This window comes from Phalangium opilio, unplaced genomic scaffold, assembly GCF_054372755.1.
Source record: "Phalangium opilio isolate 3A_F unplaced genomic scaffold, DU_Popi_V2 ptg000077l_1, whole genome shotgun sequence".
NCBI classification, from domain to species: domain Eukaryota; kingdom Metazoa; phylum Arthropoda; class Arachnida; order Opiliones; family Phalangiidae; genus Phalangium; species Phalangium opilio.
In genome coordinates this window covers 4,118,996-4,141,566 of record NW_028324185.1, presented here as the reverse complement: position 1 = coordinate 4,141,566, position 22,571 = coordinate 4,118,996, and the positions used below count along the sequence as shown (strand labels likewise).

General features: G+C 38.3%; 2 protein-coding genes across 2 annotated transcripts; both read right to left on the bottom strand.

Moving 5' to 3' along the window:
- Window positions 1–1,657: 1,657 nt before the first annotated feature.
- Window positions 1,658–8,512, bottom strand: LOC149656992 (uncharacterized). Its single transcript, XM_089844649.1, has 13 exons — window positions 8,499–8,512; window positions 8,062–8,119; window positions 5,118–5,280; window positions 4,877–5,047; window positions 4,387–4,449; window positions 3,889–4,314; window positions 3,778–3,819; window positions 3,650–3,706; window positions 3,206–3,277; window positions 2,952–3,140; window positions 2,431–2,636; window positions 2,206–2,365; window positions 1,658–2,135 (listed from the first exon to the last, which is right to left on the bottom strand). The coding sequence occupies exons 1-13, from the start codon at window positions 8,510–8,512 to the stop codon at window positions 1,684–1,686; spliced, it is 2,073 nt and encodes a 690-aa protein (XP_089700775.1). The 3' UTR covers window positions 1,658–1,683.
- Window positions 5,786–8,751, bottom strand: LOC149656991 (uncharacterized). Its single transcript, XM_089844498.1, has 2 exons — window positions 8,238–8,751; window positions 5,786–8,105 (listed from the first exon to the last, which is right to left on the bottom strand). The coding sequence occupies exon 2, from the start codon at window positions 7,880–7,882 to the stop codon at window positions 5,786–5,788; it is 2,097 nt and encodes a 698-aa protein (XP_089700624.1). The 5' UTR covers window positions 7,883–8,105; window positions 8,238–8,751.
- Between the last annotated feature and the right edge of the window lie 13,820 nt (window positions 8,752–22,571).

Here is a 22,571-nt window from a genome sequence, read left to right as displayed (position 1 = left end):
TCGGCTTGTGAATGGTTGAAAATCGGCCAGCAAACTGATGCTGAATAGGTAAATGGGCTGACAAAAATCGTACAGTGAACATTTTGTTTACAAAATTGCAATCGAATTGGCTGGTAAATGGATTGGAAAACTGACACTGAGTCGGCAAATGGACTGACAGCCGTGGACAGTGATAGGATTGACAATCGGTTAGCAGAACAGCACCACTTCGGCATTTTGTTGACACAAAAAGGACAGTCAACCTATTGAAAATTTGATATAAACCAGATACAGAATTATCCGCAAGACATTGTATCTGCCAGTGAATAGACTATAAATCGGAGAGCAAACTGGCTGTGGATTTGTTATTACATTAACACTGAGTCTTATAGTGAGCTGATGGACAATGGGCTACCACAGCGATGTTAAAACGGCCAAAGAACCGACACTAAGTTTAAGAAATATTTAAACCCGTATTTATTATGATATTACATCATGTAGTAACTATGCAGTTTAGGAATTTAATGGTCTTAAGTAAACATTAATAATAATACTTCAATTCCAACTGAAACAAAAATATCCCTAACCAATCTTCTGAGAACTTGAATAAATGCAATGTAATCGATATTAAATTTGTACTTTTTTGGCCTTGAAATATTTACACGAAATTAAGCAACATTTTAAAAGGACAGTGAAGCAATATATTTAACATTTCCAACACTTGTCTAAATGTAGTAATAAAAAATTAAGTATTTCACACACCGATGTTAAAACGGCCAAAGAACCGACACTAAGTTTAAGAAGTATTTAAACCCGTATTGATTATGATATTACGTCATGTAGGAACTATGAATTTTAGGAATGTAATGGTCTTAATAATACTTCGATTCTAACTGAAACAAAAATATCCCTAACCTAATCTTAGGCGAACTTGAATAAATGCAAAATAATTGATATTAACATTGTACTTTTTTGGCCTTGAAATATTTTTTTCGAAATTAAGCAACATTAGAAAAGGACAGTGAAGCAATATATTTAAGATTTCCAACACTTGACAAAATGTAGTAATAAAAATTAAGTATTTCTTAGTATATCGAACAGCTTGGAAAATATAAAAAGGTTCAAAAATATACTATTTCTTAACTTGAAATAATATTTAAAAAAAGTGGTTTCATGGTTTTTGAAAACCTTTGGAAACAAAGTAAAGTGATAATGGAAGCTTCAAACATTAAGTTTCTTTTTAAGAGTACGGTATGAGACTAAGCAATTTACAGATTTTAAATATCTGTTGAGAAATAGATATGATAAGAGTTCTTAAAGTTGGCAATTTTAGGCGTAAAATAGATTCCTCCAAAGTCAGTTTAATACTTGTATTCTAATATTTTTACCCCACTGTGCATGATTTAAAAATATAAGATATACATCCTAAAATTAGTTTGGAGAAATCTATTTTGAGCCCCCAAACGGCAAATTTGAGAAATGCTTTAAAAATGGCACAAGGGAGGGGTTATATTCCATAAATGGGTTTCGACCTTCATAGCATACTTTTATCAAATCACTTCTTTTAAGAAACAAAAGCATTGTTTTGATTAGTTTCTAAACTACTTTTAGAAAAAAAAAATAGTTTCAGTTTTTTAGCATTTAAAAAAAGTACTAATAGAGGGACTTTAATTGTCAAACTAAAATGGTAGTAAAACAGTACATTTAGCTTGTACTGATATCAGATTCTTCACTGACTATAAACTGTAGTCTTCGGTGTTTACTTGGTTTCTCTTGGTGTCTTCCTTCTTGCGATCGATACCGCTTTTTATGCGTTTTTGGCTTTGGATCTCTACTCCTCGAAACAATTGGATTCGTTTCTTGCCCCCTCATTCTAGAACCAATTTGTTCAGCTAGATCTCTGATTTCTGTTGGATACTGCTGTCCTCTTCTCGAATAGCTTGGACTGGATTGAGATCTATTTGATTCCTCTTGGCTTATGTCGTCTCTTTTCGATTTTTCAGATATTTTGGACTTAATTATGCTTCTTCGTTCATTTTGATCCAAATCCTTTTTGGCTCCAATTCTCTCTCCTGAATGCCGTAACCAAGTTTGTATAACTTGTTCAATGTCATATTCCTTGGCAAGTTTCGTTCTTGGATTTTTCCTTATTGCTTCTAAACAATAAATATGTTTTGTAGTGTATAGACATAATGTCAGGCTTTAAAAATGTTAAAAAAATAATACCGATAATGAGTTTTCGTAGTGTTAGATGTTTCATTGCCACTTTTCCATTGGCACCCGACCAATTTACACTTACAGCAAGTTCAGGGGATATTATATTGACTAGAATTCTTCTGACTGAATCATTTAATTTTTTTCCACCCCAACTTGATAAAACAATTACCTGAAATATGTTATATTAGGGAAAGTCGTCGAGTAATAATTAATCAAAAACACGATTTATATTACTGCTTTGTTCCTTTTTTCCTCTGAACTGCTAACAAACTTTTCAAATTCTTCTATATTTTCTTCGGTTTTTAATGGTAAAGTTGGCAGGTCTTGCACATTCATATCAAAAGGACTTGAAAAATTATCAGCCAAAACTTTTTGAATTAGATCCACTTTAACATTCAGATCAGAAAGCATCGACAATACTGCTTTTTGAAATTTATCTTCTGTAAATATTTTTTTAATTTACGTAATATAAGCATAACTCCATATATTTAAGCAATGTGTTAATCCCAATGACCCAATTTTCATTGCCATCAGTCGAAAATTAAATAATTTGGAAGTCTGAATGATCTAAGCTAGGTTCCTAGCCGCAAGGTTCCTTCTGTTTCAAGGGAGCTTTTAATAGACGACGCTATGATTTCGAATGAAATAGCCTTGGAACAGGGGAAAACTTGCGGCAAAAATTATGTTATAAGAACATAAATATAAAATAAACAATTTTCTTCTGTTAAATTAATGTAAAAGTAATATAGGTTTACCATTACGAGCAGCACTTATTTTAGGAATTATTGGCGTTCGAGATAATGACAACGATCCTCTAGGTGTGCATTGAACATTGCCAGTTTGATGACTTTCATTTTGATTATCTGAGGATTTATTTGGAGTTATCGTTGAAATACTTTTACTTTGTTCAAGATTTGGTCTTTGTTCTTCAATATGTTTAGGATCTTCAACAACATCAAAGATTTGATTATAATAAGAGCATATTCTAAAATAATTCGTTTATATTTACCTCTTAATTTTCTTGAGTCACCTTCTTGGGTCGCTGCTTCACTATTATCAATCACTTCGGCATTATGAAAATCTATTAAAAAAATTTCAGTTCATGTCATTGCAAGCTTGAGAAATAATAGCAGTGATAGAACCCAAGACGGCTCTAACGCAAAACGTTTTGGAGGCTTCATATAAATGTAGGCAGTTTTTTTCTAATCCCCGGCTTCACAAAATGATGTACTTAGTTATTTCTCGAATTTTACATTATCTATGCCCCCAATAACCAAATAATTAGCTAGAGAAACCTAGAAATGGAGTTCCTATCAGACTTATTTGGAACCGGACAGTTTACTGAAAACCACTTATTTTATTAAATAAAAAAGGTTGATTGATTACTTCTACTAACAGTTTTTATGGTGTCTTTCCCATTGCATTTCAAATGTTAAAATGAAACTAAAATTACCTTCATCATTTTCTGTGTTCCTCTTTTCAAAAGACTCTTCAATGTTATTAATACTTTCTGAAGTAATAAAATATGTCTCAATTTTTTCTGCAGTACTTACAATAACATCCTCATAAACAGTAAATTACCTGGTAGATTCGACCTTAATTGTATCAAAGTAGTATTGAGATCTTTGGATGATTGTTTGTAATTAGAAACTATTTAAAATCAATATGAATTTATCTTGAAAACATAATTACCACAAACTGCAGGCTCTTTATTTAAGAGACTCGATGACAGAATAAGCGCATCTGTTGGCAACTTAGGAGAAAATTGAACCGCAGAGTGACTAGGAGACTCTGACTCAGCTAAAAGAGTAAGAGAGTGACTTGGCTCAGTAGGTGCGTGAGTAGTGAAGTGACTAGGCGATTGACTTGGAGACCCACTAAGTGCCCGACTAGGCGAGTGACTAGAAGACCCAGTAGGTGCATGAGTAGCTAATTGAGTAGGAGAGTGATTTCGTGAGCCAGTAAGCGCATAACCAGGCGAATGACTTGGAGACACAGTAAGTGCATAACTAGGCGAGTGACTTGGAGACACAGTAAGTGCATGAGTGGAGGAGTGACTAGGCGAGTGACTTGAAGATTCAGTTGTTGGTGTTGCAGCTGGAGATTTGGGTGTTGAATCTTTTTCGTAAATTAAATTTCACAGGTTAGAATGGTCTCGTACAGTTATACTATTAAATGAAATATTCATACCAGGGATAAGAAACACAGGCGGTTGGGGCAACTTTATTGGGTTATGCTTGGATTTTTCCAGTTCTTCATCCATAGGAGAAAAAAAATAATCAAAAACTCATCCACGTTTTTTAAGGCTTACCACCCACAATGAGAGAGTGTGAATGCATGAATAGTAAGTGGAAATCATGTTAATATACAGAATACCCCACTTCTCTCACACATATTCTTCCCATCTGTAGGGGTAGAGCCAAATTTCATTTCACCTTAATTTTCCCTCCGTGCTTTTTTTAAAAATTTTAGAAGTAATTAAATAAAAATTATAAAATTTACCCTTTCATCTAATCTACAGACTTCTCGAAAAAGGGCGCCATGAAAAGCTCTCTCATGAAAATATTGGTTTTTTACCTTTTTTTAAATTCTTGTAGCTATAAAGGGTCACTCCCCCAATGGAAGCCCCCACATTTTGGCAATAATAATAACAAAGAAGTTCATATAAAATTAAAATTACTTTTAGAGGAAGTTTTCGGCCTTTTAGGAGGACTTTCTTCACTATCATCTTCATCATCTGATGGTATATTTTTCAAGATCTTCCGTTTTCCTCTTCCCAACTCATCAGTATCGGTAACATCCGAAGTAAATTCGGCTTTTACACATAATTCCCGGGCTCGAGCAAGAGAAACTTAAAGAGAATACTTTGGATAAATAATGTGATTGGGCCCAATACCTGATAGTAATACGACTGTACTTACGCCCTTTATGGTAGGTTTTTATGGAATATCTCTCCCAGTCCACCTTTGGTGGTTTGCAGCCTTTAAAATATTTTCCATGTGCTTTTTTTGGTGGCCACTGACAAATGTTGTCATTTTCACACCAACAATCTGGCACTACCTCTACAGAATTCTCCTCTAGGAACTTTACAACCGCAAACATGTCTAAGTATATTGATTAATTAACTATTTTATTTTCAATATGCGCGTTTTAAACATTAACAACAACAAAGCTAAGCTCTACTGTAATTAAGTAAAACTTTATTAACAGAGATGTTAAACGGTTGCAGCCAGTAACATCTTTGCTAATGAAGTTCCTTTGTTCATACTTTCTTAGTATATATATCACTATGGAATAATCAATGTATTTTGGTTTATCTTAATCGCTAATCAGTTAAGCTAAAAAAACTGTTAAGCTTATGAATTTCTAATTATTTTTGAAACCTATATTTTTGACTTAAAGAGAGATTGAAGTGATAAAACGATTAATAATTTTATTCGATAGGCAAGCTAATTGAAGTCCAAAGACGTTAACTTTTAATTAATTATCGGAATGGGAATTTTCGCACTAAAAGATTTTTTGAAAGTCCTAATTCTTAAAACGTATTATTGTGGTAAATAAAACTAAAAACCAAAAAAAATCGGTTAAATTATGAATTATGCAGCAATGGTATAATGGCAAAGGTTTCTCTCTTATCTGGTAGGACTAAGCATTTCTGAGCTAGGGCTCTGTAGGGATAGATATTTGTCTCTTCTTCAAATTTTCCAAGAAATATTCCAAGTTTGGAAGATTGAAGTGGATATTCAAAGAGGTCCTGCTCAAGCTTACAAATATTACCACAAACATAGATTTCATTATCGGTGTTTTGAAATATTCCTTTCACTAGAATGACCTCCCCAGAAATAAGCTTAAAACAATTGTCACCCTTACATATTGATACCATAAATTTTGGAGTTTGCAACTTTCTGAAAGTAGCAACATTACGCGGTAAAAATGCTTCATTGTAAATGAACGGTGATTTTAAAGCTATTTCTGAAACAGCCCGCTTTTGGTAAAGCACATTCGATTCACCCATTCTTTTTATAATTTGTTGCACCGGCCGGTGGGGCGACCTTATTGCTTTCTTCATGAAATGTAAAAAATTTTCGAAAGGAAAAGCACTGTAAGAATCAAGATTACCAAATACCTTTACATCACTTGCAACATGCTTCAATGCGTGAACATTCATCACCATAAAGGTGCTTCCAAAAACTTCAGGGCAAGAGCTGACATAAAGTCCTAACAGTTCATTAGCGAAGTCACAATGGGTTTTATGTAAAACTGGGTGAGCTAAAATGTACGCAGCGCAGTGAAACAAACGGAAATGATTTAAGACATCTTCTCTTAATACTCCCCTAAAAACAATTGGCCCAATGTATAGCATCATTAACCTCAGCTCCGTCGCTTTGTAGCGGTCCAAGTATTTTAAGCTACGAGGTTTACGCGCAAACTCTTTAGGGATGTACAGACGAGAGCTTTCTAATTTTTCATTAAGTACGGAAACCAAGTGGCTACTAAGCCTTACCGTTAAATTTCCGCTTAAAAACGCGTGTAACATTTTTTTGGTTACTCCCAAACACATAAGGTGCATGTAATCAAGGGGGAATTGTTGCACCATATCTATATTAAGTTGTGATAGGGGTGAAGGCCCACCCATCAAATGGTGACCCTCATCATATTCGTTCCTAAAACTATTATTTGTGCGAAGAGATACATCACCATCTTCTTGGAAAAACAAAGTCCGATTATGTAGCCTAATACCTTCTATTGTACACTTGTCGCAAGAATGATACCCAACGTGGCCTTTAGTGATTTTCACGAATGAGCGTGCAGGGGTGTCAAGAATGAAAGGGCCTTTCAAGTTGCATTTAAAATTTTTGTTCTGATAATCAAATCCATTGGCTTCCAATTCCTTAAGATCTCTAATTAAAGGCCCCAAATACTCTTGCAAATTTCCAGGTTTTGAAACCCCACAGAATACTCCCACCGGAAAAGGTGTACCCACCATTCCCTCCGAAAAATTGTACACACATGCTAGTACTGGCCAAAAATCGATTGAAGAACTTTTGTAAATAGGAAGCCCATCAATATTTATCCCAAAGGAGAGCTCATGCGCATACTCTGGCTTACTTTCTAAAAAAAAATTTATACCAGCCTCAAACCCTACATGCCAATATTCTCCGTTTTTAATTGGTGTTGTAATAGCCACTCTAGGAGTTTTAAGGAGAGTGCGTGCATCTTTCGGTAAATCATGCCCATGCTTTCTTAAAATCTCTATTAAATCAGAAGTTGTAGAATTAGCAACTTTATGTTTCAAGGCCCATTCTCTAATATCAGAACTGATATTAAGAGGTATTTGACCGTCATCACTTGAACTCTCCGTGTTTGAAGGAAATGGATCATTTGGAAAACCAACTCTTACAGATTCATCTGAGTCAATATCACTACTGGTTATTTTTACAAACTCAGCAGATTGTGTCGATAAATCCCCCTCTTCCTCTGAAACAGCTACAGGTTCTATTAAAATGGCTTTCTCGGGGCTCTGCCCATGAATATTTTCTTGATCGATTTCACTACATGGAAAATCTATGTCTTTGTCTTCAATTCTTTCCAATAATCCACTAATATAAGAATTTTTCTTCCTACGTTTATGCCTAACAGAAATTGAAGGAGTGATAGGTTGATTAAACCTACTTCCATTATCCATAACAGTATGTGTATATATATTTAAAAAAATAAAAAAAAAAATATAAATAAACCGTAAACTTGGGCAATATCAGAAATACTCAGAAATGCTTGTTTGTAGTTTAAGAATTAAAATCATAATTGCGGATTTGCAGGCCTAAAAAAACTAGAAAACCAAGGCTTAAATTTGAAAAATATTACCGTTGCGGTTTGGGGAAAATGCGGACTCACGAACACAATGAAACCTAGAAAACAAAGGCTTAACCTCAAAGAAAAATAATGTTTTACTAATTCCTTTCTTTCAGATTCAAACTTTTAGTTATAGAGCAAGAAATATTGCCAAGATATTAATCTAAATATAACACAAAATTACGTACCAAAACAATATAAAACCCGAAAACTTAATTAGCAAACTTCGTACTTATCGGCGCGGCGGAGGTCGAACGAACGCGACGCTGGAGCCGAACAGGCGAACACTACAGTAGCATCGCTGGCACGATGTAAGCGCGGCAAGTTTATTCACGTTATTGAGCCATTGTGAAGAAATTTCTAGAAAAGTCGTTAAATCCCGGCGGAGCGCAGCAGTGTTGCCACTATTTGAATTTCGAAATCTAGTGCCGTTTTCCAGTGGCTGCTACCTAAATGCCACCATGGAGCAATATTACATTAGACTGAGATGCGTTTAATGCAATTATAAAGGGACTTTCGTTTTTTATCCAGTAATATTACTCCATAGAGAATGCCAATGGAAAATGGCCTAGCATATGAGGGGCTATATAAAAAATAATCTTTGCCACAGCAAAGATTATTTTCGGATCTGCGAAAGGACATCCACTCGCTGTGCTTTTTTTCAGTCTTTAGCATCCTAGTTTTTGGTCTTCTTATCGGATAGTCCGCCGAATGTTCCTTTTCAAATCCTAAAGCTTCACGATTTTAGTCTTGCCATTGAACTGTAACCAGACTGAGTTACTTGAGTTACCAGTGTTCCGTTTTTATTCTTGTTATTGGACTGTCTCCGTACTATTCTACCAATTCTACTTTGGCGCGCTGTTAAACCACGCTGGTAACTCAAAGTGGCACATTATGGGGACAGTAGAATGGAAAGACTGGAATTGCGAAACTTGACGACTTAAAAAAGAGCATTCGACGGACTATCCGATAACAAGACTAAAAACTAGGATGCTAAAGACTCAAAAAAGCGCAGTGTTTGGTTGTCCCTGTGCAGATCAAAAAAATTATCTTTGCGTGGTAGAGAAAAACGGCAAAAATTAAGAAATTTTTCAAATAATCGTAATTTCCTTACAATTTCTAATGGAAATGGTTTAGAAACGCGCTGAAGTATAGCAATCGGGAGTCAGTCCAATACCAAGACTAAAAACGGGACGCTGGTAACTCAAAATGGCACAGTCTGGGGACAGTAGAATGGCAAGACTAAATTGGGAAGCTTGAGGACTTAATAAAGAACATTCGGCGGACTATCCGTTAACAAGACCAAAGCAAGGATGCTAAAAAACTCAAAAAAGCTCAGTGAGTGGTTGTCCCCGTGCACATCGAAAAAACATCTTTGCGTGACAGAGGTGCTCGGCAAAAACTCGGAAATTTGTCAAATAATCGAAATTTCGTTACAATTTTCTATGGAAATGTTTAAGAAGCGCGCTAAATGAGAATAATCGGGAGACAGTCCAATAAAAAGACTAAAAACGGGACGCTGGTAGCTCAAAGTGGCACAGTCTGGGGACAGTAGAATGGCAAGACTAAACTGGGAAGCTTGAGGACTTAATAAAGAGCATTCGGCGGACTATCCGGTTTCAAGACCAAAAACAAGGATACCAAAGACTCAAAAAGCGCAGTGAATGGATGTCCCTGTGCAGATCGAAAAATTAACTTTGCGTGGCAGAGGTGCACGGCAAAAATTAAGAAATTTTCCAAACAATCTAAATTTTGTTAAAATTTCCTATGGAAATGCTTTAGACGCGTGCCTAAATAGAAAAGTCGGGGGAGAGTCCACTTACGAGACTAATAACTGAAGGCTAGTAACTGAAAGTGGCACAGTCGGAGGATTATCTTTCAACAAGTCTATAAACGGGACCCTGGTAACTCGAAGTAGCACAGTCGGAGAACTGTCTTTTAACAAGACGAAAAACATTACCCTGGTAACTCAAAGTAGCACAGTCGGAGAACTGTCTTTTAACAAGACGAAAATTATTACCCTGGTAAGTCAAAGTAGCACAGTCGGAGAACTGTCTTTTAACAATACAAAAAACATTACGCTGGTAACTCAAAGTAGAATTGTCGGCAGATCATCTTTTAATGAAACTGAAACCAGGGCGATAGTAACTCAAAATAGCACAATAGGAGGACTGTCTTTTGACATAACCAAAAACAGGAGGCTAGTAACTCAAATAAGTACAGTTTGAGAATTGTCTTTTAATAGAACTAAAAACGGGACACCGTAGGACTAAAATAATAGTGATCGGTGTGTTTGATTATAACTCTATTAATATTACGACACTAGGGACTCAAAACGAAACAGTCGTCGGACTGTGAAATGACACCCCAAAATAATATTATCTTAGACAGTTCTCGTACTATCCCCTGGACAGCATCTCCAAATTTCTCGGGATACTTATAGGGCACGACGACGCTTATAGGATTACATTCCGGAGTCTTGTGTTACTGGGGATACCCTAGCACCGCCTGAAATCGAAGATCCTTTTAAAAAACTTTAACCGTATTCTTCGCTTTGAAGAAGATGCTGAAAAGAAAGAGAGGACTGCAGCCTATTTAGCTTCGAGATTTTCTCCCTATCAATTATTCCCTCAAAAGAGCATTCCTGCTCCAAAGGATAGTTCAACTCCCTCTACCTTACCTCCTCAAACTGGGTTTGAAACAAAAGATACCCTTGATCCTCCCAAACAAGATTGAAAAAGCGTCAGACCTAAAGTTAGTTTTGCAAAAACCATAACTAATCCAGAAGTTAGAACATCTCCGTCTCGCTCTTCGAGAGCAGTTGGTTCCAAAAGACAACCTTTAACAAGGGATGTCAAAAAACCGCCCGGTTTAACTGAAAACCGTATTTTTCAAGTCCGGAGCACCGGTTTTTAAATTCTTCGGTTTTAATCGGTTTTTAAAATTAAAACCAAAAACCGAATCGGTTTTTTTAATTTACAAATTATATAAAAATTGCTCTTTTTCCTATGTTCTTTATCATTGAATCACTAAATAATAAAAATGTGCTTACACCCACCCACACCCAGCTATTTTTAGTGACTCGATGACGTCAGGTTCATTGCGTAACTTCCGAGTTCTGATTTCTAAAAAAGCATTAGTTGTCGTCACAAGTAAGTTGTTACACAGTTTCGGTTCGGTTCTTGGTTATCGTATTCGGTAGTCGTCTATTCGGTACTAAAATAGTTTGGGTCTGCTGGACTGACTGACAAAGTGCTAACTCACTACTGAGTGCGCCACTATTTTAAGTCTCGGTTTTTTTCTTTACCGATTGAAGCATTGAACATGCATTCATTCAATTCAAGTCTTGACGCTTGAAAAAATTGAAGCGACGCAAGTACTAAGTGTTGTCTATTGTTCTTTTGATTAAGCAATTACATCTAATTTAATCATGTAAATAATATTTTTGTCTAGATATCTAACAACCCCACGATGTCTTTGTTAGGGAAGTATTTTTCAGAAGTGGATAAAATGAAGGCTAAATGCAACTTATGTGGGAAGTAATTCAAAACTGGTGGAGGAACCAGCAATATGAAACATCACTTAAACCGAAAGCATCCACGAGTTTTGAAAACAGAAGCAAATAGTAGCTGTGCAACTGCTTTGGAGGTATTTTGTGATCTTGGTTTTGAAGCCTGTTCTTTTGCCCATTTGTTTTGTTATAAAAGTTTTACCTTACTCTTCTTCTAGGTTGATGTTTTATAGAGGATTCACAGTCGCAAGGAAGCACTGATTGCAATGATATAATGATATGTTTAAGCCCAAGCCCACGCTCAAGTTCAAGTTGTAGAAGTTCCAATAGTAGCTCTAGGGTTGATCGGAAATTAACAATAACTGAAACATTAACAAGTTTTGACAGTACGTTTTTGCTTGCATTGCGTTTACAAACACGTTGTTAAAATACAATATTAATTCTGCTTTTGGGAGGTGATTCACGGGATAGCGCTATTACAAATGCACTAATTTATATGATTTGCAAGGACAATGTTTCCCATGCTATCGTAGAAAATGACGGATTCAAAGTTTTTGTTAAGACAATGGTTCCGCTTTACACGCTACCATCCCGAAACACAGTAAATTTATTTTATTTACATTTTACTTTCACTTCTATCAAAATTCAGTTTTACTAGTAAAGAAACTTTAGGTACAAATTGTAGGTGAATAGCATGGTGTCTGCAAGGTACAGTGCAGTTTTAACTGCTGCGAAAAAATGTATTGTCAAGGGCAGAATATATATCACTATCAGCTGATAACTGCACAGTAACAAATACGAGCAGGGGTTTTTTAGTAATGAACGCTCACTTTATTAGTAAGTTTACAGAAGAAGCTAAAATAACAATTGCAGTTAGAACAGAGGACTTACTTCAATTACTTGTATTATGTATCTAGTTGATGCATGTGCCGAATCAGATATTTAAGAAGCACGACAAATGACTTCTAATCACACAGATAATATTGCCTCAGAAATGCAAGATATAACCGAAAAATTCAGTATTTCCAAGAACCAAATAGTGTGCATTTGTACTGACGAAGCTGTAAACATCATGGCTGGTGTTCCAAACTTCTTGGTCGAAGGAAAAATAGTTTATTGTTTTGCACATTTATTAAATTTGGTAGCGAATGACGGGTTACAAGACGAAGCTAACGCAACTTTAAAGGGACCAGTCTGTTGTAACAAGGTGGAACTCAACATATTACATGTTGGAAAGATAAATAGTACTTGCTCCTTACGTAGCTAGAATGGCTAGTCCATCTTTTAGGTCTTCGGCATGAAAAATGCTCTCGGGTTTTGAAATCGAAATACTGGTAGAGTTTAAAAAAGGTTTTAGCTCCCTTAGGACAAGCTACAAGAGACATTTTAGGTAGAAACTATGTTACAGGAGGTTTATTTCTACCTATGGTGTCATGTTTGTTCAAAGCAATGGAAAAAAATTTGTTGTCAAAGTGAACCAGCTAAACGTTTACGGGAACGACCTCTTAAACCAAGGTCTCAACAACTTAAAATAAATAAGTTGCTAGTAAGAGCGATTTTATTTGACCCTAGATTTAAGAAAATCTAGTACATTCCAACACTAATTGCAAGTCAAGCTGCGGCTGACATTACAGAAGAATATAAAAAATTGATCCTGAAGAACCTAACCAACAATTAGACACAAAATCTCTATTTTGGGAGAGTCACGAGGTAAAACTTTATGACTGTTGTTCTTCTCTAAGTAGCTTACCAAACGAGTTAAAGTTATATTTTCAACAACCAACTTTGCCTCGAACTAACAAACCAGAAGAATTTTGGTTTAAATCGAAAGTCTGCATTCCACTTCTATGAAATTTAGGACTAAAATATTGCACAGTATTAGGTAGCTCAGTTGCCTCGGAAAGACTAGTTTCAATAATTAATGAAGTTGTGCGTGATAATCGTTCTCGCCTCACAAGTGACCACATATCAGAGCGAGTGTTTCTGCATGGTTTTAATCAAAAGTATTGGCAGGATTAAATAATTATACTTTGTATAAATGTAAAAAACAATTGTTTACAAACTTTATATTGCAATAAAAACTTTTTAAAACGACTAGGTGTAGCACTTGCCTTTGATTGTACATTGGAGCAGAGATTTTTTAAAAATTTATCAAAAACATAATAACGGCCGAATAAAAACCGGTTTTTTTGTGCAGTGGAGCGGTAATAAAGGCCATTTAAAATAATCGGTCAGCCGAGAACCGGTTTCTTGGGGAAGTTGACATCCCTTCCATTAACCCTCCGAAAACAATTAAGCTGAGGATGTATGGAATTGTCTAATGCCTTTAATTCAAACTTTAGTTGATAATTCTACTGTCCAGGCAAATGCCGTAGCTCAAAATATAGCAGTTAATACTTCAATAGCTGCTAGCTTAGAAAGTATCGTTAAGGCTTTACCTCAATTGGTAAACCATGTACCAATTCTCAAGTCGTTCAAACGGAAAAAGTCCCTATTGAACCCCCAGAAAGATTAGCGTTTACGGGTTCCTCTAGTGAAGCCAAGGCGGGAGAGATCCCTCGTGGTCCCAATCCCGATGCCTTGTAAACAATTCTATAAAGAAGCGTGTCGCGCTCCCTTTATGGATTGAATCTGTTTAAAAAGGTTTAATTTATAGAAGGGTTACTATTCCCGTAAATTTTGAACACACGACAGTACACGCTAAATTAGATAGCGGGCCAGATGCTTCTTTTGTTATTTTAGATCAATGGCAAAAGATTTGCAAATTTAGAAACTCTTCAGATATACCTGAGGATGAACAATTAGATTGTGTGGATAAGGGCGACGGCCGGTATACGTTTATCAAAGATTCTCAAGAACTTGAGTTCTCTTTAAAGGATAATGAGATTGAAAAACACTAAGTTTCAATTTTATATAGTACCTTCCCTTACTAGTGACTTTATATTGGGACAAATTAGATTTTGAATCTTCAAAATGTTGTAAGCCTCTACAAACTTGTAGGCTTACCTAGAGTGAATACACGGACTTTTATAATCAAAATTTATTAATGACTCACCCAGCCATCTCTCAAAAAATAGTTCGGGCCTTCCTCCTTCGTTGCTGGAGCCAAAAGATCCCTCGGTTCCCTTATTTTATACGCAGGGTCTTGAGTCGGGTCTAAGGGTTCCTACCCCCTTTGACTCTTGGTCAAGGGGTTAAGTCTCTGTCAGGACTCCGACGAGGATAGTTGCGTGGTGTAATAAGACTTTCTTAGACCCCCCTGATAGATTTGCAAGCGTGTGCTCGATCCATCGATACCCCAAACGCGCTAAACTTAACGCTATGGGGCACGGCGGCCTACCAGGGGTAACGGTTTTTTGCGCTTGCGAAATGGCCGTTACAACTCCCCCACCTAAAAACTACTTATTGGGCAGGGCTGCGTTCCTCTAATTACGGGAAAAAGAGGTCATCCTTCTCTTCCATGCCGCTGAAATTGTCAAGTGCGTCCGAGAACGGAACCGATGACGTCTCAGACCACCGGGTAACCGCGGCTGATTCCCCTCAAGCACCCCGATGAAATCGTCAGGGTTGAGTGTCCTTTCCCCAAATACATTTGGGGTGGGACCCTCAACACCCAAATGGCCAGCCGGCCACCGGCCTTCACTAAAATAGATCTGGCCCGCATGGCACCAAGTAGCGACACTTCGCTTACCTTGCTGTTGGGGCTCCTTGGCTGGCTTCTTCTTTGCAACGGGGTTAGTGGCTCTGCGCTGATGCTGCAGCGCTCCGCCACGCCGGGACCTGCTCTTAGCTCCGTCCTTGCTGCAATTGCACGTGCACGTACAACTATTTAAATTGCGCGTATGCACAAAAAAAATTAGTCATCAAATATTTATAGGGGTTCCAATAGGATCTCGGAAATTGAAAATCAAGAGTGTTCCCCCACCCAAAAACTTTACAAAGGGTTTCCTCTGTTAGAACGTAAATTGTACGAATGCCTAGGGGGGCTCTTTTTGCTCCCTCTCCGCTCTCCCTATTACGTATAGGCCGAACTTTACTGATAGCATTGCCAGGCGAGTTTTCACCGGCGACTTTGCTATCCAGCGCAGAGTCTCCCGTCCAGGGTGAAGTGCACGCTTTCAAGTTAGAAACGTGCGAGACACCTGCGAATTTTCGCGAGGTTTTCTCCTCCAGCATGTACGTCAACGGGGTTGTCCTTTCCTGCACTACGAATGTACGAATGGGCCGTCGTACTTTTTCGCTAGCGAAGCATCGGAAAGCGGATGCGAGCGGCGCAATCCCACCGAACGAGTAAATCGAGTAAATGGCGAGCTTATATCATTCTACGTAGGGAATCACCATGAAAGATGGGATGAATCCCTAGACCTTCTTCAATTTGCTATAAAATTTGTACCCCATGAAACCTCGGGCAGATCCCCTTCCTTTTTGAATTTAGGGCGGGAGCCACGTCTCCCTAGGGATTTAGATATTGAAGAACTCATTCAGGACCCTGATCGTACATAATCTTTAAAGGTTCTTAAGGAACAATTAGAATTTAGTAATAAACAATCTAAGTTAGTTAAAGCTCATCAAAAGAAATACTATGACCCTCTAGAATATGAGGTAGGAACATTAGTATGGATGGAGACCCATCCTTTGTCAAGTACGACAGGTCAAATTATGAGAAAACTCAGTCCTAAATGGGCAGGTCCCTTTAAGATAATTGCCAAACATTATCCAGTAGTCTATGAAATATAAGATGCTAAATCAGGACAGAGTGTTTGAAAAGTTAATTTAGAACACTTGAAACTCTACTGGACAAATGTAGCTGTCTTCGACAATGCCAACAATGCAACCGTTTCACATTCAGAAGTTGCAGATGATCCTGAGCCTAGTACTTCAACGAACGGTGGTCTAGAACACCAACCTGCGAGGACTTCCTCAACATCATCATCTGATACCAATACTCTGGACGATCAAGCTATAGATCAACTGATCATTTCTGATGTTCCAGATGTACTTTGTCAACCTCCTGACTCTGATAGTGAACCGAGCATGACCCTATTTGAAGACCCTCCTCTCCTACTCCATACCAATCACGATATGCGAGCTTTCCAACTCAATAGCCCTTCTAGTGGCAGACCGCCCTCTGCGGCAGGGGAGGCTTCCGCGTCTGATCATGAAAAATCAGTCGCAGAAAATCAGAACCAATTGCCCAATTCACCTTCTAGTTCATCAGCTACACTTATTCAACCTGAGCTTAATTCTCAATCGCATTCTCAATCGATTCGTGAGTCCGAGAGTTCATCAGCCACGTTATCGGAGTCCATGAGAACTCCAAGATTGAATAGGGTTACATTACCCGATGATTATTTAGAGCCTTTTCGATTGGGATGGCGAAGAGAAGTGCGCAATAGGCCAGGAGGAAATGAAGTAGATATTTACTACCGACCTCCAGACCATAAAAGATTACGGTCGCTATACGAGGTCCAAGTTTACCTCCAGAAAAATAAGATTGCTAAACTAACCAGGGAACATTTCTCTTTTGCCCGAGAGCCAATCTCAGTTTCCCCTTGGGAAAATATCTCCCAAGCATAAATTTTTAACATTGTATATTTTTAGATGGCAGAAGGAGGAAACCACGTCCTGTATATTTTGAAGCCCCAGAAGGAGCTACGATTAACAAAAAGAACCATGGATCAACTTCCAAAATAGAGGAGGCTCAGCGTATTTGTGATACATACGCTCAATATTGCCTTAATTGCGGACAAGCTTCGCATATACAAAAAGACTGTTCCCCTTAAATTGCATCGATTGTGGGGGCCCTCATTGGTCCAAAGACTGTAATACTCCTGGCGATGAAATACAGTTAATTACGATGGTTTCTCCGGGAGAGAGAAGCTCCCTTAATCCGGAACCTGAAAATCATCCGGAACCCAGCACGGTGTATAAACGTTTTAAGGAACAAATCATGCACCTTACTGCCCTCGTCCCTACCACGCCTCTCCAAAACCTATCTACCCCATTCCTCTTCAGCCTGCCCTTTCCCAAACTCCTGCTCCTCTTCCTACTGTTCTTCCCCGTCTTTGGTGTCCTCAAATGACATCCATTGACGAGGGTAACATATACTGGGAAAGATTCGGTTCAATGGGATGGATTCCTCGCGTCAGAATCCCAAGAATACGCATTGCTTCAAAAATTCACAACGCAAAACATCCACTAATATGGAGTAATAATTCATGCTGTCGTTGCCATAATTCATGCTGTCGTTGCCATAATTCATGCTGTCGTTGCCATAATTCATGCTGTCGTTGCCATAATTCATGCTGTCGTTGCCATAATTCATGCTGGCGTTGCCCCCGAGGGCGGAATAAGGAGTCACTAGAACGAAGAGACGCCCGAAGATTGGAACGTTTAGCCCAAAAAAATCAATGAAAATTAATTTTGGTGTAACAAACCCCTGCTAATACTTTAGGGTTCCTCGGGGTAACCCTTTTTTCCTTTTTGATGAAGCACAGTTCCTAAGGAGGGGGGATGTAACATGGCTGCCAGAATCCTTGGAGCTTCCATTCCTTGGATCTGGCAGGGCTTTGCCTCCATGCTACATGCTCCTCCCCCTTCCAAATATTTTACTGTGATAGTTTTTTTATTACGTTAGTTGTGTCTCAATCTCAGAGTAGTTTAGTTTTTGGTATCTCCCAAGACGGAGCGACTTTTTTGTACAAGTTCGGTTACGGGTTTGCCCCTATATCAGTTGATCGAAACAAAAGATTTATTGACCTTGGATTTAAACAGTAAGTTGTCTTTATTCATTTTACTTTATGACCCTCGGGAGAAGCTTATTTTAGTTAGATTTTACTAATGAGGGCTACAGTCGCTCTACGGAATTGGCGAGAGTGTCTATAAGAAACGATTTACCAGTGCCACCAGGTCCTGACACAAAAGGCATTTGTTTCCAGATTTTTCTCCCTCTTGGGAGAAGTGATCCTTGATATGATCATAATTTTTTTTTGATCCGAGTTTAGTAACGCCACATTGTCAACATCAGCCACGAAACTCATTTCCATGGCAGCTTCTACATCGGCCATGGCATTCTCAATTTCAACAACAATTTCTTTCCCTTGCAGCGCATTTTCATCGTCGTCACTTTCTGCCCCCGAAATTATGGTTCCTGGCTCTTTCGCCTTTTTAGAAGCCTCCCGTTTCTTTTGAACTTCTTTGGAAACCGAGAGTTTCTCGTGATATTCTCTCATGCGTTTTAACACCGAAAGCGAGTTTTCGAAAGCATACGCGTCGGTTTCAAACTCGACCAATAACTCAGTTTCGTCACGCCACAGTTTGAGCAGGATCAGTAGGGCGTGAATGTAGTGCTCTACCATGAAGGGCTTTATTCTTTTTCTCATAAAACCCAGATTGTTTTTCAACACGACTACATTCGCATTTTTCTCGACACCCTTTGTGACGATCGCCGTGAATTAGTTTGCCACTATTTTCGATTTGTCAGCGACAAATTGCAAATCCATGTTGGCTTTGGAAGGCAAAACTAGCGTGGGATTGAAATCATTTATTAAATCTTCGTGCTGTTTTCGCGGCAGGTCGTACAGTCGTTTCTGCACTTTCTTCATTTTACGGTGACGAGTAACTGATCGAACGGAATTTATAGTGGCAACGTTTGTCACACTTCGAGGGAAACCGTAACGACATACTTTCAATCTTTTTTTAGATTTTTTCACCTTCTTGTAACAACTGCAAGTGCATTTGTGATTTTTTCACCTTCTTGTAACAACTGCAAGTGCATTTGTGAAATTGAAATTTTAACTAGCCGGACCAATTCTGGACTTACCGATGCGCTTGGCATCGAACACGTTACGTGTTTTTGCACATAATCCAAATAGTCTCGGTCGAAGAAGTTCCAATCTTTGGAGCGTCCTTGGCCCACTAAAGCATGTGTTAATAAGGTAAACCTCGAGATTCATATTCAACCCGCCAAAAATGATGTTCTATCATGCCAAGAACTGGATTTTGCTTACGCAAGATAAAGTTGTTTAACAGCGACCGCACTTTGTTGTGAAAGTGCAAATTGACGCTAAGTGGATCGAAATTCAACAGTTCAGCCACCGTCATCGACTCTACTCCTGGAACGTCGGAATTCACTTTTCTCAAGTGATCGTTGTTAGTAGGCATTAAAAACCCAATCAGAAATTAAAAAGCGTGTTGAGATAAAGAACTGTTTATTAAGAATACAAAAAGGAAGCGCGAGAGAGTGTGTTACAGAAAAAAACGCGAGACTCGCAAGTCTCCTAAAATAGCTATGGCCTATTTCAAACACCTGCCAACACCCCTCCTGGATTTTGTAATCCCATTTCAATCAGGTGTTCGCGCATTTTAGGACAATGAACAAATTTCGTCATTTGGTCCGCGATATTGTTCTGTTGGGACATAGGTCAGTTTGATTTTTTCTTCATTTATCAATTCCCGTACATGAAAGATTCTTAGCTGTATGTGTTTAGACCGATCAGAAGTAAATGGGTTTTCTGCCAACTTGATAGCGCCTTGATTGTCAATATTCACGTCGATTTCCTTTTGTCCAATCAAAGGTCGTAGATCTAGTTTTTCCAAAAAATGTCGAATCCATGGGCATTCTTTCGCTACTTCACTTAATGCGACGAATTCCGCTCTAACTGTGCTAAGTGCGACACATTTCTGCTTTCGGCTGGTCCAATTTACAGCAGTCCCTGCTAGAATGAATGTATAGCCAGTAAAGGATCTTCTATCCATAATATTGGAACCCCAGTCTGCGTCTGTATACACTTGTAACGACTTCTTCGTTTTTCTAAATACTAGGCCAAGCTTCTTTGTCCCATTTAGGTATTTCAGGATGTGTTGGACACCGTTCCAATGGTCCTTTGATGGATTTTGACTGAATTGACTCATAAATGAAACAGCAAACGCTATGTCTGGTTTGGTATGCGTAGCCATATATAGCAGGCTTCCTACCGCACGTCTATAGGTATATGCCATATTTTCGATGAGCTCTTGCCCTTCTGTACAAGCTTCGTACTTAGTTCCCAAGCATAAAGGTGTTGCGACACTTTTCGCTTTTTCCATACCCATTTCTTTTAGAAATGCTTCCGTGTAGCGTGTTTGATCCATGGTCATTGCATTTGCGGTTTTACTTATTCTAAGGGAAAGAATGTGTCTTACTTCTCCTAGATCTTTTATTTCAAGGTTGTTCGATAAGGCTGCCTTCATTCTCGAAATCTCTTCATCTGTTCCGTACAGCACTAAGTCATCGACATAAACCGTTATTACGAGTTCATGACCAGGCATGTGATACACGCAATGGTCGGCTCTAGATTTTTTAAACCTTTTTCTTTCAGTATTTTGTCAATGTGCTTGTTCCATTGACGACCTGACTGATGTAAGCCATAAATGCTTTTGTTCAGTTTCCACACATAATCTTCAGTTTTAAAAGCTTCCCTAGACGGTATGTGTTTGAAGGTTTTTCGCAATTCGTCGGTCAGGTCTTCAAAATTCTCCGGCATATCCATGTAAACTTCTTCAAGATGCGCATTTAAATATGCCGCGGATACGTCTAGATGGTGAATATTCCAATCCTTTTGCATGGCAATTCCAAACAGAATTCTGGTCGTCTTTGCTTCCACTACGGGAGCGTATGTTTTATCGTAGTCCAATCCTGCCCTTTGGGTGTGGCCCAGAGCGACTAGTCTGGCTCTGTATCTGGCCAGGTTGCCTTGTTCATCCTACTTTGTTTTGAATATCCATTTTCCTTTCACGGTTTTTCTTTGCTTTGGTCGAGCTAGAAACTAGAAGGAATCATTTCGAAGTAAATTCTTTGCTTCTTCCATCATAGCGTTTCGCCATTCTCCACTTTCTTTCGTCGATAGTGCTTCATTCGCGGTTAGAGGATCAACTCGTGCTGTATGTATGTTATCCAAGATCTTCGGGTTTCGAAGAGCCTTTGAACAAGTTGGGTCTTCACTCATGTCGTAGTCTTTCGTCCAAGTAGGTGGGTTAATTTGTCTTCCCGATCTTGTTTGTATTTCACGAGGTTGTTCTTGTACTTCTAGGGGTTGCAATGATGCGTTATCTTCTTCCATTTCTTCTTCCTCTTCAATGTCAGATTCTTCTTCGCTGATTACTGGAACATTTATGTCTTCGTCAATTTCAATGTTCTAATTTTCCTCAAAATCAGCTGATTTGTTTTCTGACTCTAACATCCACCACATGGTATCTTCTAAAAATCGTTCTTTCAAATCGCTTTCACGCTTGATTTTCATAGGGAAGACGTCCTCTTCAAACTTCACATCACTAATAAATACAATGTCCGCTTCTAAATCCCAAAGTCGATAAGCTTTAGCGTTCGCGTAGTATTCAATGAAAATGCAGGCAATGCCCTTTGGAGAAAACTTGTTTGTCCTATGTTTGTTTATAGCCCAAGCTCTGCAACCAAAGAAACGTAAGTGCGATATATTTGCTAGCTCCCCTTTCCATAGTTCGTACGGGGTCTCTCCTTGATTACTAGCGGTTGGACATCTGTTTCTTATGTATGTTGCTGTTGCTAAAGCGTCGGCCCAGAACTGGGTTGGCATTCCGGATTGCAATAGCAAACATCTTGCCGTGTCGAGGAGGGTCTCGTTTGCTCTTTCCGCAACACCATTTTGTTGAGGAGTTCCAGGTATCGTCAATTGCCTGTCAATTCCGAGTTCGCTAAGCGTCGCCTTGAACGAATTTCCCGTATATTCTTCCCCGTTATCACTTTGTAAAGTGCCTATCTTCGTTTCTTGAGCATTTTCTACTTTTCGTCTATACACGTCAAATTTCTCCTCAACTTTGCTCTTTTTAGTAAACAAGTAAACCTCCGTGTATCGTGAATAGTCGTCTATAAAGGTCACGAAGTATTTCTTGCCTCCCTTCGACATTGGCGTGATAGGACCACAAACGTCCGTATGAACCAATCGTAATGGTTTTTCTTCTCTAGTGAAACTTTTCTTCGGGAAAGGAGTAGCTT

Excerpts from the sequence above, each read along its gene's own strand:
- LOC149656991 (XM_089844498.1), bottom strand. The coding sequence starts at position 7,882 with ATGGATAATGGAAGTAGGTTTAATCAACCTATCACTCCTTCAATTTCT.
- LOC149656992 (XM_089844649.1), bottom strand. Across the intron at positions 5,281-8,061 it reads ATTTTCCCCAAACCGCAACG|TTCCTAGAGGAGAATTCTGT; the intron begins GTAATATTTTTC and ends GCGGTTGTAAAG. Across the intron at positions 3,820-3,888 it reads TAAAGAGCCTGCAGTTTGTG|ATCTCAATACTACTTTGATA; the intron begins GTAATTATGTTT and ends AATCATCCAAAG.